General features: G+C 50.9%; 2 protein-coding genes across 2 annotated transcripts; both read left to right on the forward strand.

The window, feature by feature from the left end:
- On the forward strand, positions 1-1170 carry IFT57 (intraflagellar transport 57). Its single transcript, XM_003741409.2, has one exon. The coding sequence runs from the start codon at positions 13-15 to the stop codon at positions 1168-1170; it is 1158 nt and encodes a 385-aa protein (XP_003741457.2). The 5' UTR covers positions 1-12.
- Positions 1171-3516: 2346 nt separating this feature from the next.
- LOC100906345 (disabled homolog 2-interacting protein) lies at positions 3517-25904 on the forward strand. The gene is made up of 9 exons (XM_018638753.1): positions 3517-4023; positions 10379-10509; positions 14476-14579; positions 19602-19847; positions 20865-21269; positions 21533-21819; positions 22043-22994; positions 23231-23510; positions 24967-25904. Exons 1-9 carry the CDS (start codon positions 3960-3962, stop codon positions 25285-25287), a joined length of 2790 nt encoding a protein of 929 aa, XP_018494269.1. The 5' UTR covers positions 3517-3959; the 3' UTR covers positions 25288-25904.
- Positions 25905-26865: the final 961 nt, after the last annotated feature.

A 26865-nucleotide genomic window follows, 5' to 3' on the forward strand; every position in this document is an offset into this window, starting at 1 on the left:
CCGTTCATTGTCATGGAGGATCTTTTCGAGAAGTTGAAACTTCTCGAATACTTCAAAGAGTTTCAACGATTGTTCAAGAATGTGCAGCCGATCAACAAACACTATTTCGCCATGAAAACTAAGCCCGAAGAACAACTTTATACGTTCGTGTGTATATCGGCATGGTTGGTGCGTAAATGCGGTCTCCCGTTCGATCTGCCGAGACGTGACGACGATTTCCGAGCTGTTATCACTCAGATCCTCTACGCCCTCGGACAACTGGGCATCGACGAAGACTTCAGTCAAGCTCGGCTCCAACGAGGCTGGGGCGAGCAAGTCATCAACGTCGTCGACGCGTTAGCCGATGCGGCTCTAGAGCAAGCCGGTATACCTTGGAACCCTGACGGTGAAGAAGCGCTCGATGATGAACAGGCCCTGATTGTGCAGAACGACGACTTGTTCGATCTAGAGAGCGGCAGGCCTCAAGAAGATCAACGAGACCCCATTCTGCAACTGACGAAAGACGCTCCGTTATCGCGCTACCCACTGAAGCCACCGTTGCTGTCCGATGTGGACACCGATGAGTGGCGACTCGAGGTGGAGAGACTCCTGCCTCAACTAAAAATCACGATCCGACCCGATCCCAAGGATTGGAGGTCGCATCTCGGCCAAATACACAAATATAAGGAAGAAATGGACGCCAGTCTAGCTGCAACCAAAGGACAGCTCGAGACTCTGTACAACAGCATCGGTCAGACTCTCGAGAAACTGGCCAAACGTGAGAAGTACATAAATTCACAGTCCGAGGGACTTCTCGAGGAGCTGAAAGCAGCGCAGGAAGAATTGACGAGGACGAAAGAGCAGTATAAATCCGTCTCGGGTGGAGTGACGGAAAGGTCACGCATTTTGGCGTCTATTTCTCAAGAAGTTGAAGACATCAAACACGAGCTCGACGAGCGCGGCACCTCGATGACCGACGGGACACCTCTGATCCACATAAAGAAATCGCTGCAAAAACTCAAAACAGAAGTTGCTCAGTTAGACGTTCGGATTGCCGTTGCGGTTAACACTTTGTTGAAGGCTCGTCTCAGAGAACGAGGACATTTTACGAACGCTGTCAATACGGCTGGTGTCGCCCCGCCAGAAGAAGACGATTTCGGTATTCTCGGAGGGGCGAACCTGCAGTTTTGAAGTAAGAAAATAAATAAAAAATCTCTGCCGTTGAGGCTGTCGTGAAACAAAATCATCGTTCTCACTTGATTCTATGTGCTCGATAGCTTCGTTTCGGCGTAAGAGAATTCGGTAAGGATCCGTCAAATCGAATTTCACGCATGATATCGCCGGGGGATTAGCGTCACGTCGACCCTCTATAAATTCAGTCATCCTTCCATTGATAGTCTCCATTGACGGTGCCCTTGAATGAATGGCTCTCGATATCTGTTACAGATCAGCGACAAGGTCGCCATCAACTTCGAGAGAGTTCGTCTGGACGGCGGACCCCTACGGGTCTTCAATCCTTGGTACGACAAAACGCTGAGTCTCGAGCCCGGAGCGGCCAACGCCGTCCCTCCGGTGCCTGAAGAAGATGAAGGCTGCGAGAGTGAAGTCAGTCTCGAGTCGGCGAAGGAATACAGTAATCAGCTCGCCAGGAAAGTCGATCGAGCCACTTCACCCAGGGTTCTCGGACATCCCCAAGCTGTCACCCTTGATCGTGAGTTCTCTCAACAAGTTGTGTATTCATAGTGAGAATTGCTTTGCAGGAAGGGTGAAATACCCGATTTTGAACGTGGATCAAAAACTCATCATGGGTCAATGATTCCAACGAACCGCAAATTCATGAGCTTCTCTGAATAAAGCTTCCCATGACGGCTGTCACATAGTTGACGGCCGGAACAGGGTGCTCCACCCGAGAGAACTATAGTCGAGCCCGCATATATTCGACTCCTTGGGAAAAAACGTTGGCGACTCTTTTGACATTGAAGTCTAGAGACTCGGAAATCGGGAATCAGAATCTGTCTCCTATGACTTATGAGCTCAAGTCTCTCATGAGCGTATCGCTCGTAGGCTAGGCGAGTGCGACTGTAAATGAAATTAATCGAGTCCTCGCTGAAGGAACTCCTTCCGTCCGTTGTGCGCCACAGTAATCGGAAAACTTCCTGCTCTCGGAAAGCATCGAAGTATACGAAGGAATCAGAACAGAGATTCTATTCGCGATGACGTCATCCAAATGCGTCTAAAAGTCGGGTCGTTGGAGCCGGTGATTATTACGAAGAGCCGAAACCAGCTGACCATGCAGAGGGGGACGGCAACCCGGCGCGTGTCGACTCGTGAATATATTAAAGTCTGTGAGTGTCTGAGAGCCCGCGAGGGAGAGAACCAAGAAAAAAGAAGATTTCCTCCGTCCGGTGACTGGCAGATGCTCGAAGAGGCGAGACTGCAGTCGTCCAGCAAACCTCGCTTTCTGAGAAACGATTGAGGTCGCCTCTCCCAAACCTCGAACTGGAGCCAAGCTCGCCGAAATATACGAAGCTTCAACGTCGACGTTCCGTTCTGCTCACTGACTCTCACGTCGACGACGGCACAACCCTTACGTCACGAACGCTCGGGACCCGATTTCTTGCCCCGACAAACGGTCGAGCCGGAATCTGGAGACGCTGCGCTGTTAGCTCATCAAGCTATCTCATTAGGTCTCCCACGATCGATGCGACGAGACGGATAACGGAAGGGCGAACGAACTCTCTCGTCCGCTTCTAGCGTATTCTCACGGTGACGGGGATAAATGTCAACCACGATCCCTGACGGAACAATGGACCCAACACGGCAACAAGAGAAGAAATTCATTTTAATAATCATTCAAGACGACAAGACCACGCACGTATAAATTTTTGCGGCGTTATCAGAACTTTTACGCCTTTCTGATCATTTGCCTCCGAGCATGTGATGTGAACGCTCGCTTGTGTGAACACCGGGGCTGTAGTTTCCTCTCGGGCCGGTCGCAGAATGCGACCCAGGGCTCACTTCCCTAAGAAGCAGGAATGAAATAAGGGGCAAAAATTCTGATCTTTCATCATTCGGATTGAACCCTGTCAAGGAGGAGATTCGAAACCGTGACTGACCGAGGCCGCGGAGCTTTCATTGTCGTCGACTCAGACTGAACACTCTGAATTTCGTACGTAGTAGGTGTGGTTCTGGGATCCTCGGGGACCCGAGCGGATGATTGGAGCCATCCGCGAACCTCGGCATTGAATCATCTAGTATGTTCTCTCGCGACTCGACCTTACCCCGATTCCGGTCGAAGATTCGGACCCAGATCTACCTATGGCAGGATCATGGTACCCAGCACTTCTTCCACATTTTGTGAGTCGGTGTGAGGGCACCAGGTGGCGCCGTCGTCAAACGACGACTAGGTAGCAACCACCACGCAGCACCACCATGCATTAGCATCGGCGGTAGCAGCAGCCGGCAGTCACCACCGCCAGAAGCAACAGGCTGTCTGCTGTTTCATTGGCTGCGACGGTGATGGTGGTGGTTGTAGTTGAGAGAAGAACAAGGCACAACAACAGAAACATTCGCAGCTTACAGTGGTCGCCGTACTGACGGTTATCCGTGTGCACTGCACTGAGCCTAAGCTGCCATTGTGGATCCTATAGACTGTGTTAGACGTTCTTATGATTGATGACAGTGTTTGAACCCCCTTTGGAGTTTGGAGAAAGAGAAGCAACTCAGCCATTGGGGGACTTCGTGACGGCGAGCTGGTCTTCGCAACGTGAGTCCGTCAACGCTCGGGAACGGTTCGCGCTCGCTTGCTTACGGCTTCCCGGTGTTTAAGTGTGTTTCTGTGCCCGAATTCGCCGAATCCGTCGAGTGTTCTTGGCGATTCGACGACTGTTCTGTGGTGCCGCGCTGGAAGCCCTCTTTCCAGTCGGGATGGCTGAAGATTTGCGCTCGAAGATGAAGACGCGAGGAATCTAGAAGCGAGAATGACGCTGTCTAAGAAAGTCACTCGGCTCCTGTGCATAACGGGAGCCGGAGAGGTTGACGAAGGTAATTATTAACTCTTCCCAGTCTGCTCCGAAAATGTCCTGGTTCGAATTTTCCAATTTTTCTGCAAGCTGATGCAGCCTCGGTTGATAGATGCAGCTGCCCCTGATGTCTGTTTTTCGAAATGACACTGTCATATGAGATCGCCACGGAATTCAAAAGTCTCGAAAACGTTCACTTCGTATCGTAGCACCCGCGAGGAAAGCCGTTGTGAAATCCGGGGGCAGATGTTCTTCGAGGTCCAACGGCCAATGAGGAGCGCATGGAGTCTCTGCTCGAGGCGCCTCCGCCGTGAGAATCTTTGCCGATGAACTTAATTTTAATTTCGAACTGGAACTCGTCCTTGAGCTTCGAATCCCCTCCGTCGTCGAGAAAACGCCTCCTTTAGGGAATTCTGATCAAATGAGGGATGTTGTCAAAGTGAGCGATTATCGAAATTGAACAACTATTTTGCATGACCATTTTTCGGGCGCTTTGTCGGCAGAGCATGCTTCTCTATAAGCATCCATTGTTTCGACCATGGATGCAGTGTGGCTGTCGCAAAAATTGGCGACGGAGGTACTACCGTTCCTCCTCGCCTAGAGATGAGTCACATGAGCTCGGCTAGGCGGCTCAATCGTTGCCCGACGTTAAAGGGGAGAGGGGAAACTTACTGAAATAGAAACTGCCTTCTCCTATTCATACGGTGAAGAAAAAAATTCTGTCCGATGCCCATGCCAGACGAAGTCACGCGCAGCCGGCCTAGTGGACCAGCCGGAGGGAGCTGACGGTCAGCGGAAATCACCTGGAACCAAGTTTCACTTGATCGCTCCATTGACAGCTAACGGATTTGAAATTGGATAGTAAACGAGCGTTCCAAAGCCATCTGTCGGAGTCGAGTTCTCATTCATTGGGCTCGTCCGTGATTCTGTCCTTGATTTCGAAAAACTCGAGGGAGGTACCGACTGTGAGAAAAGCTCCCAAAGAGCCAAGCCATAGAGGATTACTTCTTCCTCCGGAAAAGAGTGGACTGGTTGGAATGTTCCGCCACCACTCGAGAGCTGACGAGCCTCGAATATTCTGAGATGTTTACAGCGCAAAGACCGTCAGCGGCAGGCATTTTGATCGGAAACTCAAGCTTCGGCGGAGCTCTCGAGCTATTCATTCCGACCAGCGCCTGACTGTTAGGTGGCTCACTGCTGCGACTTCCAACGGCTTCGAGTTATTGCGGCTCAGTCGGTAGCTGTTCTAAGAGTAGCGTGTTGTTGATGTTGTCGTCGATTTAGTAGGTCATTCTACATATAGGTTGCTCAGCTGTATCGTTTGCCCACATTATTTCTCACGATCGAGAATTATTGAGCGAGAGTCGTGATTGCATCACGCTGAGATCACGCCCGCTTCTCGCACCTTTGTGCAGTGAGGGAAAAACTCAACTCAGGAGATTCCCCGACCTCGAGGTCCGAGGATTCTCGATCATCGTGGCTCTCGCTACGATTCCGTAGTCGCTCACCTGACGTACTATTGGTGATTAGGATTTGTCCTGTGTCCCAGCTCTCTCCGTTTCTGTAATCCCATTCCTCGACCAAAGCTCTGAGCCGCGCTCTCCACGTTTAGGAGCTCGAGGCAACGCGGAGATAAGGAGTCACCGTGGACCTTCGCTGACCTTACTCGTATCTTTTGATCACAGATAGATCATTGAGGAGTCTCCGACATGAGACCCGGATTTGGCTCCGAGAGATGCCGCACTTCCGAGTGCGCATTGGGATGCCATGAAATCTAGCTCGCATTTCGTTCGGGGTCTAGGATACTATCACATATGAGTGATCAAGATAGCAGAAGTCTTACATCTGATCCGTATCCGGGAAAATATGAGACGGTTCAAACAATGGAATGGATGCCCTGTTTGGCTCTACGGTGGATCACGTCGTCCTCAACCAGACTGCATCCGAAGGGAGCTGATGCTGATTCAACAGACGGATAGCTGCAGTTCGAGCGAAGTCGACCTCCGGTAAATCGCAGATTTCACTCTCGAAGAACCACGACACTTGCGGACGAGCAGCATCCCAGTTCGCTGATCATCCGAACCAGTCCTCCCACGTGTCATCAGATCTGCTTAGCGGTTATTTCTCACCAAAATTTCTCTCATTATTCATCATATTCCCTGCAGCATTCCGACGGTAGAATGTCTAAACTCAAGCGAAGACCCTCGTTGTCATTCGGACGAATGAATCACGACGAATCGATTGAATCAACAGGCGGTATATTTTCCGAGAGATGGGCTACTCATGGAGATCCCCTAGGGCTAGGGAACTATTCTCCCGTGATGCGGGTCGGAGCGAGAACGCATGTAGCACCAAGGAAGAGCTGAGAATTAAGAGCTTCCCCATCTAGTTCCGCGGCAGCGGAGCATGAGTCCTTAGGATCCATCGCAGGGTTTCTCAACTTCCCTTGGAGTTCCATTCAGATTTTCGATGCGGGATCTCAGGCTCAATTATCTGGCGGGATCCCATAATTCAGAATCAGCGAGCTCGGAGTGTGCGAGCCTCAGTGTTGAGGAAAAAGAAGTCCTTCGGGGAGATAGTTGTTCCGACGCTTTCTGCCTATTTTATTTTCGTCTAGTCCAATTGCTTCATGATCCGATCCAATATCATATAGATCATATAGATCTCCATCTGTGATATTCCTCCTTTTCTCATATGGTGGCGCCGCGCTTTCTAATCCGCATCGGGACCACCGGATCAGATTAAAATCACCGAGGATAAAGAAGGCCATGAGTTCCAGGTACCAGGCCATTCACGAGTTGTCAGCAAAGATGTCTCAACATACTTAGTGGTTCTCTTGAATTGGTGTGCGAGTGTTTCACTCACTTAATCGGAGTGAACTACAAAGTTCCTAGGTATATGTGCGGAGGAGCTGGTCGACGACACCGCGAGTGTTCTCTAAGGGCCTCTCGTGCACTGTTCATATTCTGCCATGTGGAACAATGACTCTGATATGGAGATCTCTCCGGCTCTTCGCGTTTTGATTCAAAACAGCAACGTTCACGGGAAAATATTTTGTTACAGTTGCTCTCTTTGTTCGGATTTTCCGTTTTCCATCATCACAACAGCATTCCGGACGACTTGTTCTGAGGAAACATGTCGATCCATCAAGCATCAAGTAGAGAAGCCTTTGACCGATGGAAAGGAGACGCGTGGAGCGCCTTCTGATCTTTCCGCTCGGGATTGTCACGCTATCTCATCGGGTACTCGATATTCATGTACCGTTCTGCCCTCCAGTGTTTAGTGATTTAGCGCTTCTTAGACGAAAATTCGGCTCAGCGGCGAGGCGCTTCCGGCTGGTCGTGATTTTTTTCTGACTTTCTGGCTGCTGGCGTTTCCTGTTATTATTTCGTTAATATTCGATTGCCTCTACGTGCTCGAAAGCGGGCGGCCGGGATTTTCTACGGGATTCTCCACTCAGCTTTTTCGGTTCGAGTAGCAAATCTTCTCATGGCTCGACTCTTTCTCAAAGTAGAGAGAAGGCATCTCGGAAGAGAGCACAGAGCCGTCCTCTTAGGGCCCCTGTAGGAAAAAGACGAGGAGGGGAAAACTGTGGCGGCGGCGACTGCTTCAAGCCGAACAGGGACCTCGACCGAATGGGAGAAGCACCCGAGCCGGAGATCGAGAATTAAAAACAGTCGCCACAACCGTTGAAAGACGACGGCGTAGTTGTTTCTGATTCGTTCTCCGTAGAGTGTTCCTCCCCAGAATTGTGGAATTCAATTATTGTGTTCAAAGTTCTCGGCGTGGATTGGGCTTCGAGAGCATTCAACGCGGGATGGTGAACACCAAAGTGGCCACCGGAAAGCCAAGTTTGGTTTTTCCCTCAGGTTGTGCGTAGATTCGAGGGCCGTTTCCGCTCCGGCCTCGGCGGCGTCCGTTATCGAGCTCGTTCGTTCGTAGAAACGCGCCACGATGTTCGCTTGCGGACGAGTATTCTGCGCCCAGCCGAGTATGCTAAGGAAGTGAAATCGGTGCATGTTACCCAGCAAGTTACGATGCGACTCTTTCGGAGATCACGGTCCGCTTGTCGCCGATACGATCTTCTCAAGAACGACACTCGTGATCACCCTTCTGAACTTGAGCTGGTAGAGTGTCACCAGACGAGCTGGAGGAGCAGCAGCTGTCAACGACCGTCCGAAAGGAATCCTCCGTGTAGTTCCCGTGCTCAAAGTCGCGTTGTCTCTTCAGATCAGCTGACTCAGACGGAGTTTGAGTATGTCGGGCGACGGCATACTCTCCAGTACGCGCGAAGTCCGGTGCTCCAACCACAACAGCAGCAGCCTCAGCAAAATCAGTTATCTCCAGGTACGCTCACCGTCTCCGAATCCTGGGAGGAATCGAATTCCCGCACCGTGACTTGCGTCCCCACAGGAATGATTGCATCGATTGACCGTGGTGATGAATATGGAGGAACTCAAAAACTCTGCGACCTCGCAATGGAAATGACCAGGAGTTCCTCGCTCGTAGAGCCTGATATCACTGCATGTCTTCCCCGATCCGATCGGGAAACACTTTCCAAAGTCTGTATGTCTCGGTCCTGTCCGAGATCAGCCTCGAATCTCTCCCAACTGAGTCCAGTACAGCATCTAACTGGTCCTCCGAAACCTTATCGGCCTGCCGTGTGATGCGAAGTTTCAGATTTTTCTTAAGTCCTGTTTTAATGATAGAGTGATGGATGCTCGTGAATCGTGTTCATCATGGAAACGAACGGGTTACTCGGCCCCCTGGCGGATGCTAGCGAGTCGCTCATTCGGACGACAAAACGTCCGTCCAACAGAGCAACAGACCAGATGCAGGCAACCGACCCTCCTGGCGAAAGATGTGCGGGGGTCAAACCGTGGGATTTTGCTGTTCGGACCTTAAGCTAATGATGAAGTCTACGAACAGCCTTCTCCGTATCCGCTAGATGTTCGTGTGTACTGATTTTCGCCTGTCGGTCTAACGACGTCAGATACTGACCCGTTGAGCCCTGAGATAATTTCTTCCCGCGGACGTAATACGCACTGTGTTATGCTCCCCGTAGAGCGAGGAGCGGAAGGTAAAACTTGACTCGTATTTTCCGAGAAACCCTCCCGCGATTGGATACCGACGATGAGGCTTACTTTGAGACGTATCGCATGAGGTTAGTTTTTTCGGAGCCAATACGGAGGGAGTATTAGTTTCGTGACCATCGCGACGGTGAACAAAGCATTGAGGGATTCTCAGCGGACCTGGCTCAAGATACGAAAAATCGTTCGAGTGGGCGAGTATCTGAGGGCGATATTGCTTCGATTGAGTTCTGCTTGTTCATCTTCGCGGTCCGGAAAGATTAAACAGTATCGCGTTCGTTCTATCCGCGAAGTGTCCACGACGGGAGATGTGATAGAAAGGTCGAAATTGAAGAGTAGTTTGAAGTTTCACCCAAGGGGTACTGTTTCCAAAATCGCCCGCCTTCAAGTGTTTTTCATATCGACGTCGAAAGCTAGCGTCTCGTTGGGCTCTAGCTTAACCATCGGGAATGGATGATTGTCAATTGTCCGACTCTGTGTGCACTTCTATTGACGGCAGTCGGGGAAAAAGCATCTCGCGATGTCGTTACTACCTTCTCACCCCGAATGGCTGGTACCCTTGCCTTCTTCTTTTCTCGGCATCGTGAGGTCTGCGACTTTTTACGGTCGGTCGGCCGACCGGCCATCTGGCAACGGGAAGAGCTTCATTCAAGTGCGTGATCCCAAAGTCGGACTGAGTGAAGACGAAGAGATCGAGTCGCCACAGAAAACAACGCCGAGCGACGCTACGGTCGATGTGCTTGCTGTAGTGCTTAAGGAATGGGACTCTTGCGATGTTAAGCGGACACGACATAGGATACCCCGGTCCGTATCCGACGAAATTCGACGATACTGAAGTACATGCATCCAACTATACCGAAGAAGCCTTGGATTAAATAGTGCATTGCTGGATCTCTCGTAGTCGACAAGAAAACCGATATGGATACCGTAGATCGCATGTGGAAGACCTTGCAGAGGTTCAAAGGTACAGGACGACCGGGGGGACGTTTTTTCCCCGGCCAAGAGGACCCGAAATCTCAGTAGCAAACGATTATCTTACAATTAGACAGACAATGCTGCATCCGAAGAGAGCTCCGTGGTGGGCTCCAGATAAATCGGTCCAAGAACGTGCTGTAGCTACGAATTGAACTGCGACGATTATGCCTGTGAATGAGATTTTCTGAAAGCCTGGAACCAAACCTAGCACCCGTATGCTCAATAGACCCCGATGTTCAAATCTCCCTGCTCGATGGAACCTCCCGCCCTGGGAAATTAGGCCCAGAACTAATAGAAGTCCATTCTTTGTAGAAACTTCGTATGATAAGGCAGTGGACAGCCGGCGGAGTTCAGCCCCCTCCACCCCTGTTATGGGCAGGAACGTCTCTTCGATCTCTGACCCGACCGCAGCATCGGACACCAACTCCACTTCCAGATTCAGTGTAAGTTACCTGTCGCCGTTCCTGTCGATATCTGCCCGTAGATCCGAGGCTTGAGCATACGTATCGTATTAGGAGCTTCGCTGAGATTCACGGACCGCGGGACTTCCGAGGTCATTCATGAATCGGGTCTGTTTGACTCGGGCCTCCCAGTAGTCTCGAGCACCTTCTGCTCGGATCTCCTAGAGTCATCTCGGGGTGCTTGCGAGCTCGGCTAGAATTGTCCAAACGACCGAGAACCATCGTTAGCAGGCAATGGCTTCTAGAGCGAAGGTATCATCCATACCTACGGCGGCTTCGATCATTGCTTGCACATAGTGTCGGCCATCTATTCATCTAGCTCTCGTCCCCTACCCAATCGTTATCCATCTCGGGATGCTTTCATCGATCAACCTGCCTCCTATCAATCGTTCGTTGCATCCATCAATCGAAAACGCTCTGACTCGGGATGTGGGGTCGTCTTGAGTGACATCGACTTGACCCGAATCATGGAGCTATAAATCCAATCGTCGCATCATTTGGATGCTTCACGCGTGACTCCTCGAATCGGTAGCGTTTCTTGACAACTAGAACGGGATATTTTCTCTGGGGAGAGATGGGAAAACGGTCCCATCATCAACGAGATCGAAGAGTGAGCCCTCGTCAGTAGAGAGCCCGAGACTGGAGGACGTGCCGAAGGGAATCGGTTTGAGAGGAGAATACACTGATCCCGGCATATGGTAATTTTCTCGGCTGATCAGTTCTTCTGAGTCGTTCCGGTTTTCTTTCTCCTTCGGGATCGCGCAATTAGCACTTCACTCCGCTAATAATCCATTCTTGGTCCCGAACGAACATTGATTCGGAACGGTCTTGAAGGATCAAAAGCGTGAATATATCCGGGTTCCGGGTCATTAAGAGCAAATTTCTCCGCTTGGTCCACGAACGGCGCATGCTGGAGAAACTAATACAGTACAGCGTTTCGCGACGAGGGTTTTCCGTGGGTTCGATGAAGATTCTTCCGCTTGCTCGCTCGCTTGGCAAGCTCCAATGAACGCAGTTGACAAGCGGAGGACACCGCAATCGACTTTGACGGAGACCGGCTGCGTGAAAAAGAACCATGGGGCATCGGACCGGTCGAGCAAGAGTTTTTCCTCGAGTTTTCTTATGCAGCGAGCGGATCGACCGATGCAGAAAAAAGAAAACGCATTGCCTCCGCTTAGCATCTTTCTTCTCTTTTTGCGCCTCTGGCTGTGCCACATTAGTCCGGCGAACATCGTCGTCGGACGAACCAACCTATTGACGCGTAGCGAACGTAGCGAGTGCAGGTCGCTCGCCGTTGCTACGATGACTTTTTTTCTGACCAGCTGTAATGTCTCGTTCGGAAGCAGCGATCGACGCCCGGTGATCATCCTTATTCGAGCATAGATCCAACGAACTTTCATCGAGCAATCGGAGGATCTATCCGCCCCGAACCGGTCTCCTTACAAGCCCATCGATTGTGAATTGTACGGTCATATTCTGGCCGACGACGACGGCGCTTCCGGACCCAGGCTTTCCGGGACCTGGAACTGATGAACCCGTTCGGTGGAGAAGAGCCGCCTCCCCCGTGCGGGATCTCAGAAGGCGACACCGGCGCGTGACGACTCGCTTTTCTGTATTCGTGTTCGGCTCATCAAGAGCTGTCGAGCTTCGCCCGAGGCTAGATTGCTCACCTCATTGGATTCGGATGAGTTCCATTATTTCGCAGCTCCCAGCGGAATCCGGGGGCCTGTTCAGAGGGTGCGGAAGCAAGCGAGAGGGAACCATGGGAACCTTCCAGAAGATGGAGAGCTTCATGGAAGCTTGGCGCAGGATCTTCCAACGTCTTTTTCATTTTTCTCTCATATCCGTCCCATCTCTCACCGTCAGGAAATAGCTAGGGATGTTCCCTCAAGCAAAGGAAGGCACGGAAGAAATGCGTGGGCGACTCAAACGAAGAATACGGGGGACGAGGGCGTCTCTAACTGAGCTCTCGTGACATATTCCCCACGATCGATCGCGGAGAGCGAGGTTTATGAGAAATCGCTCAGAAATGAAAAACATTTCGGATGTTGAAAATTTGAACCCGAATACATCCCGATTTCGTTCGGCGGCGGAGGAGATTTCGAAAGATGAAATGAATGGGATTATTTCACGAAGATGCTTTCCCTGAGGCGGGAGAACTTGTCAGCCTGAACACGTTTGTAGACGTCGGTGGGTCGTTGTGCATTTTCTTTCTCCATTGAGCTTCGGTTTGAACCGCGCAGGAAAACGTTGAAGATCTTGACTTCAAGTCAAGTTCAACCGCTGGAGGTAGCGCCTGGGCACCCATCACGGTTCGTCCATCTTTTTCTTCGTTCGCTTCTGGCGTGGTTATGGACCGTGAGTCATAAGTCAATGCTTGTGATCACTTGACGATGCACACCGGTGATTTTGTGGGCTTCTGAAGAGAACCCAACGGTCATGCTTCGTGAAGGGAGTAGTCTCTTCAAGCAACTCGCCTTGGGAGAAAAAAAAGTGAAAAGACGAGGATCGTCACCAAATATCCCTCCTCCGGGCCCGATTCAGTTTCCCGCCTCAATCTCCTGGCTATGGAACACGATGAGTTCTGCGCTCCTCGCCATGCAGCGCTGAGTTGAAAGTGGCGGCGGCATTTACAAACCAGTCGACGCGAATAAAGCACGCATTGCTGTCGCCCAAGGGGCGCTGCTCCGAAACAAAACCAATCGGCTACTGCGCTCCTCGCAATCTTAAGATCAAACAAAGTACAAAGCCTCCTTGATCCGTGCTGAGGCTTTCGATTTACTCGTCGAGCACTGGCCTGATGGATCGATGGATCGATGGATCTCGATGCTCGGAGCGGGATGACTGCATTGACTCAATTTCCGCGGGCGCTTTCCGCCTAACGCGTCCATCATTTCCTTTCACAATGCCGATGGTAGACCTTCCGAGAGTGAACGCTGCCAGAAGTCTTTTGAGTCGATGAGACTCACGGCTGTCCGACTGCGTCCAGTCTCCTTCGACGGAGACGAATCGACACACGGATCAGCCTGACGGACGTGGAAGGCGAATATGCCTCAGCTGCGCTCCGTCGTGCAAGTACTAAAACAAACAGAGAGCAGAGCTGTACTGGACGCACAATGGCGAGCGTTTTTGTCGACGCCGTGTTTTGTCATCATCGTCGTCTAAGCGCACTCCCATGTGTTTCTCCCCGAGCATCCGTCCATTCGGATGGACGGGCGGAAGAACTGACTGACTGTTGCTCTCGCCAGTCGGACGGTCTGCCTGCCTGCCCGTGGCGTTTGTCTGTGCGGTGTCGCCCACGGATTTTCTGCTTTAGTCGCCGTCTGTGCGATGCGAAAGACCAAACCAACCAAGCAACTTAGCAAAAGCGAGCGAGCAGTCGAACGTCACTCACCAATTCTGTCGTTGTTGCTGCTTTGCCGCTGCTGGCGATTCTTCGCCATGTGACCGTCGGAGTTGATGTTTCTCTTCCTTCTTCGAGCAATTCTCTCCGACGGCCGTGCTCTTTTTAAATCCTCTAAATCCCTTGAGCTCTTGATCGTTTTCCTTCGGAATACTCAGATTTATTTTTTACGTGTCTGTGTCGTCGTGTGCCGCTGTTAGGCCGATGTTCCAAGTCGTCTTGTGTGTGTCGTGAATTTCCCCGTTTTTGCCACTCGGTTCTCCAACTCTATCCGTGTGCCAAGCATCGAATCTACCGAGGATATATAGAAGAGGAGCGGAGTATATCATCCCCACGATGGGTACAGGACCAGAGAGCAATGGATACTTTTCGCGATTCGATCGCAGGTTTCGAGTACGTTTCGAGCGTCCTGTTGACGTCTCGTAATCCGAGCCGACTCTGGCCTGTGTCCTGTTGGAACATCGGGGACTCATATTTACAATATACAAAAGGCGTAGAGTCTGGACTGCCGAGGGTTTCTAACGAGATTTGATTTTCCCTTCCAGAGCTTTTTTTCGAAAAAGTCTTTCAAGAATAACCCGCTGAAGAGGACGAAGAGTGTCACAAAGCTAGACAGGAAGAGAACCTCGACTCTGCTGCGCAACGAAGGGTGAGTGACTCTTCTTCAGAAAACGAATAGTGTGATTTGGTTCTCCGAATCTTTCTGCGACGGAGGGTCCATCCAACTCCGCGCGATGCGGCATCTACAACGCGCCATCTGTGCAAATAATGTATCGTGAAAAAATTTCTCATAAAACTAAATCTCCTCATAGCCTGAATATTCCTCTCGGTATTTGTTCTCGGGGCGGCATATAATACCGTAGCCCTGTAAGGCTCCTTTGCCGTTGCGCTAAGATCACATGAATATCTATGAGATTAGAGATTACTGAATAATCGGTCGCTCGGCCGGATCTCATCTGATTCGCTCCACGGCGTGAACAACTGGGAGAACAGCAGGTCGTGTCCTCGACCAAAAATCGATATGTGTAGTCAGGCGAGTTTTATTGTATGAGAACCTTTCCAGAATCAGAATTCCGAAAAGAACAACGTCATTAAAGCTCCATAAAGGGCAGCTTCGAAAATCAAAATGGTCGGTCTGATTGCTGGAACATTTATTCAATTTAGAATTCTTGAAGTTATGCTACGGATATTTGACTCTGAAGGTCGCAAGTTTCCGGAGACGTGACACCCCTCAGCCGCAGAGAATGGGTCTTTCAGTAATGAGTTTCATTCTTCATAAACAAACGGGAACGTTTGCATTCAACGGATGGAATAGAAAAATTGTGTCATCCGCTTCTCCTTTTGAGATTCGCCTCCCAAGACGAGACAGAGCTCGCGAGTTCCGCCCAGTTCCTGTGTCGCTCAAGGCCGTGGCAGAAGTCGAAGCGGAACACTAATCCGGGATGAAATCATTGAGCCATTTAGAAGTAGGTCCACTGTCTCGTCTAGGGGGTCTCACTTTCTCGTAGATTATTCACGTCATACAACGTCTGAGAGTATCCTCAAGGCGACGCGACGCCTCCCTCAAGACGGCTCCCAAAAACTGCGCAGTTTTGCATGTCCATAAGATCCCCGTATTAATTTGGATGAAGGCTTGAGGCGTTTCTCGATTTCGATTGAGCGCAAAGTCTCTGCCTGCGCTGAAAAGCTCCGCTGTAACGAGAATAGAAAGTAGAAGGCGTCGAAATTCTTGCTGGTTCCAGCCGATCGAGGCAATAAATTCTGCGAGCGCTCGTCGAGCAGACCATCACCTACATATATGTACATCATCATGCCCGTCAATGCCTTGCAAAAGACTCTATCAAGATTGGGAATAAGGATGCTTCCAACGATAATAGTGCGTCAACAAATCGATGCCGATCAATCTTTCAAACGATCTACATCCACACGGAGATTAATGTATTTGGTTCGGTTTCGCCCCTTGCGTTTAGTCCACGAGCCCATGGGAGACGATTTTCCCAAATTAACTATTCGATCCTTAGTCAGCTGGCTCTCGACGATCAGCTGCTTTTGGCGATATATTTTTCTCGCTTCGCGGAATCTGTCGAGCAGAGTAGGCGTACGATCTTGAGCTGAAGTGTGTGGCTGTTGTTATGGCGGCAGCGAGCATCGGTGAACATGTCGTCCACCCCCTGACAAACTGGGAAGAAGCCACGATCGTGGCATCGCCCACACATATGACGCATAACATCCGCTTGCACCTCGTTCGACATTGAAGAGGTGGTGGAACCCGCGGTTCTGATCTGAGCGCTGCTCGACTTGATGCGATCCAAGCACGAGATGCTCCATCAACTCGGTCAACATGAGAGAATTCTCAAATCGTTGAGCTACACCTCGGAGTTCGTTTGGCACCGATCCTTCGTCGCGTCGCTACTGGAGCTGAGATCTCCCGTGGAGGGTCAAGATCCATGATCGCTTGAGTTCGGCTCTTGAGCTCGCAATGAAGCCTTCTCGTGAGCCAATCGATGACCAGCCGGAGTTCAAGGGTGGTCGACCATAGGGGAGTCGCTGTGCTGGTCGGACTACTTGTCCGAAGCATTGACAACTGGTCTGGTCCATAATGATCAACGCGTGGGAAGTTTTTTGTCTCGGCCAAGGCTGTCCGGGAGCGCTTTGCGATTGTTGCCATAAGACAAATCTACGATACTTGAGAAAGCGTCCGATTTGAGTCCCTTTTACGTATGCAAAGGACTGAAGCTTCGACGTTACCGTGAACGTACATGGCTCGAATTACCAGTCCCGTTCAGTGTATCGGGGAAGTCTAATTTGTCAATAAACATAATTTTGATCTTGATATCTTCCGATCAAGTCCACCGGGAAGTCTGGTCATCGATCGACTTCCTCTCGCGCGATGACAATCGATATCTTCGGTGACAGAAATGGAGAAATGCAAATATCGTAAATCGATATATTGTCTCGAGATATTCCGCGGTAGGCTTCCAGAGCAAACGCTGTCATAGCTACAGATCCGCGCACACCGCATGGTAATCTTTTGAAAGAGCTGCCGTTAATCTCCCGGCAGATGTGAAGTTGACAGCTCACAGCAGCGTAATCTAGGGCCGCCGTAGGGAAGGCTGGGAGTTGGCAAACTGGCCGTTCGGTGTCGTTCGCGCCGCCACGCTTCCGCGTGCGGCTCGCGAACCCCTTGACGCCCGTTGATTAGTACGCGAAAGCGTTAGACGAGGCTTGGCACGCGTGACGTTTCACTTGGCATGCGTGTAATTAGAGCCGGTCAAGGAGACGAGTGAAAATTAGTATAGCGTCGCGGTCCGAAACCGTTGTCATCTTTCCGGAGGAAATGTCGTGCTCTGGAAAAGGGAAAATGAATGGGACACCCGACACCAATACGTGCGCCGAGGGCTCAATCAGTCTAAAGGTCCTGAGTAGTGGGACGAACAAATCTACTCTTATGTGCCTCGGCTCGAAGGTCCTAGTAATCGAATAACTGAGAGCAAAGGCGACAACGCGCGCGCCTGATGTTCGTTTAACGCTCTAGCTCCGATGTTTGTCCCACTCGGTAATTTGAAACTGTGAGCCACAATGGGGCGAGTTTCAAACTCCGTTCGGTGGATTCTCCGTCGATAGCCATAGAGCTCTTTGAACAATTTGGATTCTTCCCGCGAGGCTGGATTGCTGTCGCTACTCGAGTTGCCATGTTGTTGGTTGTTCTGTCGCTTGCGGTCGCTCCAGTTGGTGGAGCAGTTTGTTCGCTTGCGCACTTGTTCAACTGCCGCCGCCCGGTAGGAATGTATGTCTGTCGCCGGTGAACGAGCAAGTTGCGAGCAACTGGAATACTCGTGGAGCCGGGTTCCCTTGCCTCCTTCCACGGCTCCCTGTCCATCCGTCTGTCCGACTGACTGACGGACGGACTGACTGACTGACTGACTGACTGACTGACTGACTGACTGGTTGTCTGTCGGGCTGACTGAGTGACTGCCTCCGTCCCTCCCTTCCCTCCTTCCTCCCTGCTCGCTTGCCTCGCTGCCTGCCTGCTCGCTGGCTCGTTGGCACGCTGGCTGACTGGCTCGCTTGCTTGTCGAGCGGCTGTCCCAGTTTCTTTCCATCTGATGACCATCCCCTCGCGAAGGAACGACCGAGCGAAGTGTCTGACTGACTTGCCGAAGAAGCGAAGAGTGCCTACAGCCGCGAAACAGAGCTCTGGAAAATAGTGGGGATGCTAGGAGCTCCTCCCTCGTAGGGAAACACAGGATACCACATGAACAAGCCGAAGTGACTTGATTCGGTTCCTGGCGAGCTGACTTACTTGGCTGCTGCTCGCCATATTGCTTCTGTGAGTTGTTGTCACCGAAGTCGATTCCCGAAGAACTCCCGAGGGAACGGGGAGGAAGACCGAGAGGGTAACCTAGAGTGCGCTTTGACTTCTGTGATGTGAGCCCTGGCGATTATCGCGTAGTTTCATCGGAGACCGAAGGATCTGCTCCACCTTCGGAATAACTGTATTTGTTCTGTTCGGAGCATCAGACTCCCCGTGATTCCATGTGCCATGCTCAGAGTCTTATCGAAGGATTATTGAGTTGGACTTTCCCCGGACGGTGGAACGCATGGATTCGAAATCAGGTAAAGCGCGTTATACCATCAGGGAGTGATGTTCAAAGTTTCGGAGGGGACATCCGCTCCCCGCGATTCCGAAATACCGCACCGTAAACATAGTAAATACGCTGTGGTGAATCGCGCTGTGAGCGCTTCTTGTGTTCTCGTGAGACCTTGTTATCAGATGTGCTTCCGAGACGGGGAATATCAATCGTAAACGCGTCTTTCATCATTCACTGCGGCTCTACCTTAAGCGTACCGGCAGCGACCTTATCACAGACGTATGGTTTGTCTTACACGCCGCGAAACTTGGGCTGCATTTCTCCGCAGAATGGATGCTCCCTGACGGCGCCTACTATCAGCGTCGAGAGCCGGGTTTTAGTCGGCGTCATAAAAAATTTCAACACTGTAAGCGAAGGGCAATTGTTGAACGAAAAAACGAAAGAAAGACGGCAACTTGTCCGCCTGTCAATTCAAGCTGTTCGTCTGTATCTCTCTGTCTGCCTGCCTGCCAGTACCGTATTTCGTCCAATAGTGACTTTCTTTTGAAATCTTTGGTCAAACACTGGCGAAGTTCGCCTTTCATCGGTTCGATGGCTTTTCACCTCGCTGAAGATCGGGCGCAGACGACGCGATGATCGCCGTGGGTGCGAAGCATCCGATCGATGATGGACCGCTGCCCTTGTCATTGTTGATCGCGGCCGCATCGGCGGCTGGAATAGAAAAATCGGAGGGCTGACTGGATTCGGCACTGGGGATTGCGGGTCGCCGACATCGAATTAGATCATCAGGTGCACCCGCGCGTCGTTCCTATGCCTCCGTGCCATCGCCACATCGTAGTCAAGGAGCTTCCCGCGCGTTACCATGGAAAAATTCAAACTCTATTTTTTTTTCACTTTTGGTGGAAGTGTTCCGTGGACGTTTTTGGTAGAATCCTTCGGGTCCTCGAAGCAATTCCTCAAGGGTATCCTGGTAATTCAAGTTTGAACGGCGGAAAGAAAATGGGACACCGAGTATGCAACGTCTGTCAAGACAGTATCCCTACACCGTTGCTAATCGATTGTTGTTTTTTCCCTTGCAGAGTGAATCACGGTGGAGCCCTGCGTAACTCGCGTTCGCACGAATCTCTCTTGGCTTCAATTCAGGGCAGTGTTACTCCAGTTCCGAATGTAGAACTGTGCAGCCACGTTCCAAGGAATACCCTCACGCCGCTAGGTGGCCAAAACAATTTCACGGCCCCTACGATCCACGCTGTGGACTCTTCCCTCCTGAAAGGGGAACACCATAAACATTGTTTCGAGTTGGGGAGTCGGCTCTACTCATGCAGGTAAGAATAGGCCATTCTTGCGCGGCCGCTTCGGTCGGTCATCGGGTCGCCATCGAACGAGCTCTTACGTAGCGGGGAAACCTAACTCGGGACCGCGAGAACAATGCAAAGACGTTGTGCTGGTTTCTGCCCTTTCTGTTCGCTGTGAAAATGGACGGGACTTATCGATCGATACAGAAAATCATCGGGAACGAGTTGCGCTGAAAAAAACGGTCGGTGAAGTCGGAAATGTTTCACGAGAATCAATTTCGCTCCGATATGGTTCAGCCGCCATGGCATTCAGGAAACATGTCTGCTCTTGCTTCACCGGCGCTGACAGCGATGTTTTTTTCATCACGATTATTACTACGGGACGGTAGATTGCTTGACCAACAGACCCAGAACTTGGGGTGACGTTCCGTTCCTTTACTTGTCCGGTCCGCTGGCTCGCCGACTGGGCGAGTGTCTGCTGGTACATAGGGTGACTGTCAAACGGCAGCCGTAGCCGCCGCATCAATACGCGATCGATGACTGGCTGCATGGACGGATTCCTGAGTGCGAGAGACGAGCTAGCTGGCCAGCCAGCCAGTCAACGAGAATCATTTAATCGGTAGAGCTTATGGGGGATGTGTCGATCGAAGCACCATTGTCGCTTCAAGTTCATTCCCCGCGTAAGCTCGAGGCACAGCGGAGCGCTGGCGTGAACGGGGACCGTTTACAGCGAAACTTTGTTTATGAAAATCGTCGTTTGAAGCGGCGATACGTCGTGAATTTCACGGAGTGGAATGTAGTTCGTTCGGCAGTGCTCTGAGATCGCATCCGAACCGTTGATATTACGATCATGAAGGAGCAATCTCCCTTTTTCATCCGGCGGCCGAATGCCTTGTTCCGCGCCCAGTACGTTGTCTGTGAAGCCGTAGGAATTCAATCTACTCAAGTTGGAAACAGGTCCATCGGGATCAGGTTTCTCAATAGGAGCTGAATCGGATGCCAGCAAGAAGGATTCAACTAAATTCGTGTGCTTCTGGATCTTTTCAGTAATCGGGAGGAAAAGGATAAGTGGGTGAAGTATTTGGTCAATGCTCGTTTGCCCGGGGAGCAGAAGATGGACCCGTCGTCGCTGGAGCTCCGAACGAAGCCTCGGGTGGAAAACTTCCTCCAAGTGACGGTTTTCGAGGCCAAAGGAATTCCGAATAAGAAGAAATACGTCGCCGAATTGAACATCGGCGGGAAACTCAGAGCGGAGACGTGCACCAAACAGAAGCTGGACATGTGTTTCTGGGGAGAAAACTTCGAGTTCGATCATCTGCCGTCCATCAAAGAAACTTTGATTGTCAGTTTGTATCGAGAAGTGGACAAGAGGAAGAAGAGATCGCTCCTCGGTACGGTTCGGATTCCCCTCGAAGCCGTGACCAACACGACCCCAACACCATCCGAGAGCTGGTAAGAAAACCCGTTCTCCGACTGACTGCCAGATAGAATCGCGGGAACCCCAACTGGAACGACCTCATCGATACCGTAGACAATTGAGACCTCTGTGACTCGTCCAGAGGAAAATCTGCCTAATTCGCTGACTAATACTCACGGTGTATTCTCGAACCTGGAGTGAATATGAGCTGACCAGACTATCGAGCTGTCCTGCTTCCCATTGACGTCACATCCTGTTAGCGCCAGCGGAGATTTAAAGATTCGATTTCTTTCGGCAGGTATCCTCTCGAGCCGAATAACTCGACCATGGGTAGTAATCCCCCTCCGATGGCGATCCGAATTAGGACGAAATTCCAATCGCTCGAAGTTTTCCCGATGGAGTGCTATGGAGACTTTTTCCAGTACCTCAAAAACGATTATTCCACCTTGTGCGAGCTACTCGAGCCTAGCGTATCCGTGAAAACGAAGGAAGAAGTTGCAACCGCGCTCGTACACATCATGCAGAAACAGGGCCTCGCTACAGAGTTCGTCACCGAGCTAGTCATGAACGACGTACAAAAAATAGGTGAGCTCAGGAATAGCCGACAAATAGATGATAAGCCCGAATTCCGTTGCACCCGTAAATTAAACCGCGAGCGGTGACTCTCACAGTGAGAGTCCACTTGAAGCCAGAGGCTGCGCTCATTGTTTACTCGAGTACTGTCCCTGAATTTCGAAACCCCACGTGCTAGCGGGTTAACCCATGTCGGACTGTAGCTTACCAGTAGCGGTTTTATCTCTGTTTTCAGAGGATGAGCAGCTCACATTCCGAGGCAACAGCGTTGCCACTAAGACCATGGAAGCTCACATGAAACTCCTCGGTGGCCAGTTCTACCTTCAAGAGACACTGCGGGGCGCAATCGATCTTCTTCTACTCAACTCAGACGACTGCGAAGTCGATCCCTCGAAGGTGTCGAGCCAGCAAACTCTGCTCCAACACCAACTGACACTCAAGAAGCACGTAGATCTAGTTTGGCGTCGCATTCGGAGCTCGGCCGCGTACTTCCCCGCCGAACTGAGACTGGTCTTCGGCATCCTGAGGGACAGACTGCGCAGACGCAAAGAACTTTATTACAATCTTCTGTCGGCGTCAATCTTCCTGCGCTTCCTCTGCCCCGCAATCCTGTCGCCGTCTCTGTTCAAACTCTGTCAAGAATATCCGGCAGAACGCGTTTCCAGGAATCTGACACTCATCGCAAAGACGATTCAGACCCTAGCGAATTTCGCCCAATTTGGCGGAAAAGAGCACTACATGGAGTTTATGAATGACTTCATCGAGCAGGAAATGCAGAGCATGCGAGACTTCCTTTCGGAAATCTCTTCAGGGCCGCCGATGGCATCAGCTCGAGGGCTCCTCTTCGACGATACGCTCATCGACTGTCCGAGGCATCTGGCTCAATTGCACGTCCTGCTCAAGGACGCATTCCCGGCCGTTTCTAAAAGCCAGGCCACCAAAACGAATGTTGAAAGGCTATTGCAAGCTCTCAATAGTGTACAGTTCCCCAAGGTCAAGTCGGTGGCTCCACAAACGCCGCCAGGGGGACCGATGCCGGTCGTCGCCCGGGACTTGTCAACGTGTGATGATTATGTCATGCTGAGCGCACTCAATTCGACGGGAGTGAAACAAAGCTCGACGCCGATTTCATATGCTACGCACCCGACGTCGCTTTTCTCCAACGGCTTTACTGAAAACAACAACTGGTAGGTCATAGGCGAGGTATTTACCCCTCATCCTACCTTCTGAGTCATCGTGATCCGTGTCGGCCAATGACAACATCGAATCATTCTTGAGCCCAAAGCCTCGGCGGTAGGAGAAGATCCATGATTCGCGGTTTTCGCCTACCAGAGGCTTGTCGGGAGCGAAACTTGTCCCGTCCCCCCCTCAGACGGAGGTCAACTTCGGACCGATTCTGAGTCTTTCCTTTCTCATATTCCAGCAGTGGAGTCAGCAGTTGTGACGCTTCAACTTCTTCGTGCGAAGATGCTGATCTTGATGTGAATTCTACTTCTGCTCAGAACAAAGACGTGGCCACCTCGACCGGTGTGGCCCTAGCCGACCAGGGTGTCGGTGAGGGCCTCGAGGATCAGGTCTGTCATCTGAAAGAAATTCTCGCCGACCTCAACGAGAAACTCACTCAGGCCGAGATGAAACTCGAGGCTCAGAAACGTCGCGCAGAAGAAGGCGAAGAGCGTCTCAGAAGGCAGAAGGAGGAAAAGGTTGGTATCCTGTCCGAGCTCCGTGAGCATCCGAATTTCTTTCAACCGATGAGGAGAAGTCGGTCCGAGCGCTGCGCCCGACCTTCGATCAAGAAATCGCTCGATCTACGGCTCCATTAGAACACGTTTGCACAGGAGCCGCGTACCCGCAAAATGATAACCAGTCGTCGTTTGCCGATGATCAGATTATCAGTCGAAACAATCTCGATCAAAAACTCCGTTCAATAGAATTCCCGCTAAACGCAAAGCAGAGGAGAAGACGATTGGGTTCTTCCTCCTCTAATATCGGTTGGATTGTTTCAGATCCAAACGCAATGGAATCTCGTAAACTTATATCTGAAGGAAGCTCAGAATGCGCTTCAGCAAACGAGCCAAGATTAATTCGATCCCATCCAACAACCCGAATACCCACTCAAGCAACCCTAAGCCAAGACCTACCTACCTCTAAAGCACCTTTCTACCTCACCACCTAAAACTCGGTCTTCAGATATATCTCATAAACAGACCATTTTTGTCTCGTCGTGTGTACTTCGAAGCATCAAAGTGAGTTTGTATTCAATAGCTCCGGGTCGGGGTGTGCTCTCCCTCAAATGCGCTCCCTATACCCATGCATTCACTCTCTCAGCTCCCGTCTCAGTCCCGAAAGTAGTACGAAACTCACCTGTTAGAGCGAAAATCCAAGTTACGGCTCACCCACCACGCACATTCCACACTGACTGTCTGACTGGAAGATTGATTACCATGATTGATTGGTTGATTGATTGATTGACTGAGTGACTAATAGGGGAGGAACACCGTTCATTGTCGCCACTTGAAGTCCCAGTCTCCTTCGGGATGGACATCGTTCAGAGAATGCCTCATGTAGGCCGGTTGATTCCTCGGCACCGAACTCCAGCAGATCTGGCCGTAGAACCGGGAGCAAGAGACTGAGTTATCGATCTCAAGAGATTGAGTTCGCGGATCGAGAAGCTGGAAGTGTCGCTTGGATTGCGTCCGGACTCTTCTTCTTTTCTTGCCGCCCACGGGTTGCTTGATCTCTCTGAGGATGAGCCGGGCAAGAGCTCCGCTCGCATCGCTCGCACTGCGTCCAGGGTTGCACAACGTCATCACATCATGAGATAAGCAGCTCCCCGCATTCAAGCACCCGCGCGTCCGAAATTCAATCGTCATGCATTGTCTAATCATTGGACGCCTTTTTCCTCCAAGAGTTCTTCCACCCTTAATCCATGTCTTATCGCTCATCGTGTACATCGTCGGTCTAGTAGTTCCCATCCGTTAATGTTTCCGAGCTCACTCTCCTTTCGTGGTTTGGGTTCTCATTGACTATCGAGCCCGGCGGTGAATGAGAAGAACCGCTAATCTGATGGAGCGTCGAACCTCCTACGAATCCCAGCACCTCCGCAAGCGATCACGATGAAGACAGTTGAGGCTGAGAGGAATTTTCTTTTCTCTACAGGACGAGCAAATGAAGTCGATCATCACGCGTTTGATAACCGTCGAGGACGAACTACGCAAGGAGCAACGTGAAATGGCCCAGGTGATCGCAGCCAAACAGCAGATAATCGATGAGCGTGAAACGAAGATTCTCAATTTGGACGCCACCAATCAGCGTCTGCTGGGCGCGCTGTCTCAACTGAGGGAAAAGTACGAATGCGTCAGTTCAAGTAGTAGTACTCAAACGGTTGTATCAACGAACAGTTCCGAAGTGAGTCCGAAGCGAGTTCTCACCGAAACCGCGGTACAAACCCCGAGCTCGTACAAAAGTAGCAGTTGTTAGTGTTTGTCCTGGAGAGCACAGTGCTGTTCCAGCTGCTTCTCGGTATGAGTGAATCTTGGTAGTTGCTTAGCCTGCGACAATGAACAAGCAGGGAAGTTGATGTTATAACTCATACGAACTGGAGGGCGCCGGTCTGGATCCTCTCGAATCGTTGATACAGAGAGTCATCCGGTCTCATTGATGTGAAGTTTCTCAGTTTTACCGGATCCAATTCGACCATTCGAGCCATGGCGCACCTCCGTAGAGAAGCGCGACTACATAAACTTTGTGACTGTGTGTACATTGTGTAAATAGGACCCGGGCAATCTAGCCACAACTCTGCTCTTCCTCCAAAAAAAATCGTCTGTGACTGTAAATAAAACATCCCACATACCGTGGCATATCTGGGATGTGGATGGTTGAAATCTCGGTGAGCGTTCAATATGGAGGAAAAAATGAGGGAATCGTAAGGTAACGGAAGACTACATTCGGTGAGCTAGGGAGCTATGCAACCGACGGATCCTTGATTAAAATGTCATCTAATATAATACAAACCAAAGACGAGAAACCATTTCCTCTATACGACACTGCGTATTTATGTTTGATGTAAATAAATCTCCTTCGTACTATCACATTGAACTCGAGTTGAATCGAATTCCCTTCAGTTTCCGCGTCTCCTCCCCACTCCGCACGCGAAACTTGTCGAGTCTCGTCATGTCTTGTCGAAACTCGCGAAGCCTCAAGAAACTGCTGATTCATGCTCTTTTTGTGGTTGTAAAAACGTTTCGGTATGACCAAGCTATCGAATTTTTTTTCCGCTCACCTTAGCTCGACTCGGTCTTCCGAAAAAGGGACCGGAACCGATTTTCTCTGATCAGATTTTTACGAGATCGTCTCCAGGAAGTGTCATCCCCGGCTGAACGCCGTCTGGAGCCGCGCGGATATCCTGTGCTCCAAGCGCGGTGATTGACTGATGACTCATTCCGACGTTGTATCTCGTTCCACCTAGAGTAGCCATATCCGATGAGATCTTGTATCTTTCCTGTTTTGTATGACGGGCGTTCAGAGCTGCTCTTGCCAAGCTTGAGAATTACGTTTCCGATGTACAAGCGATCTCATAAACGTTTTCGAGCCGCCGATCACCGACCTGTCCAAAGAATCGTGCGGCATTCGATCGGAAGCGCGGTCATCTCTTTCGCCAGAGCGACTGCCATGGTGAATTTATATCCTGTGGCTAATCATGTGTTGAAGTACGACGAAGATTGAGTGAAGTGTTTCACGATCGGCGAGACCACAGAACACGCGAATAAAATCTCGTCTCCGTCTGCTACCTATCATGTTCTCCGGACCGCGCACTAGAAGCCGAATCAAGTGGATATGAGTCATATTTTTCTTTCCAGTTTCTGGATGAGGCTGGATTCTGTATCGCCTTCTGTCCACCGATAATAGAGGACTGCGGGCCGAGGGCGTCGTGTCGCGGAACTGTCGTCCCGAAAGTTGGACCTTTAATCTTAGCCTGTATGATCCATCGATTTCTAGAAGTGAGAAAGCTGTCGACCTCCTACAGTCTCACGCTCTAACCAGAGTCTGAGGAGCTGA

This window comes from Galendromus occidentalis, unplaced genomic scaffold (genome assembly GCF_000255335.2).
Source record: "Galendromus occidentalis unplaced genomic scaffold, Mocc_1.1 scf7180000077170, whole genome shotgun sequence".
In the NCBI taxonomy this organism is placed as follows: domain Eukaryota; kingdom Metazoa; phylum Arthropoda; class Arachnida; order Mesostigmata; family Phytoseiidae; genus Galendromus; species Galendromus occidentalis.

Excerpts from the sequence above, each read along its gene's own strand:
- IFT57 (XM_003741409.2), top strand. The coding sequence starts at position 13 with ATGGAGGATCTTTTCGAGAAGTTGAAACTTCTCGAATACTTCAAAGAG.
- LOC100906345 (XM_018638753.1), top strand. The coding sequence starts at position 3,960 with ATGACGCTGTCTAAGAAAGTCACTCGGCTCCTGTGCATAACGGGAGCC. Across the intron at positions 19,848-20,864 it reads AGTCGGCTCTACTCATGCAG|TAATCGGGAGGAAAAGGATA; the intron begins GTAAGAATAGGC and ends GGATCTTTTCAG. Across the intron at positions 21,270-21,532 it reads CCAACACCATCCGAGAGCTG|GTATCCTCTCGAGCCGAATA; the intron begins GTAAGAAAACCC and ends TTCTTTCGGCAG.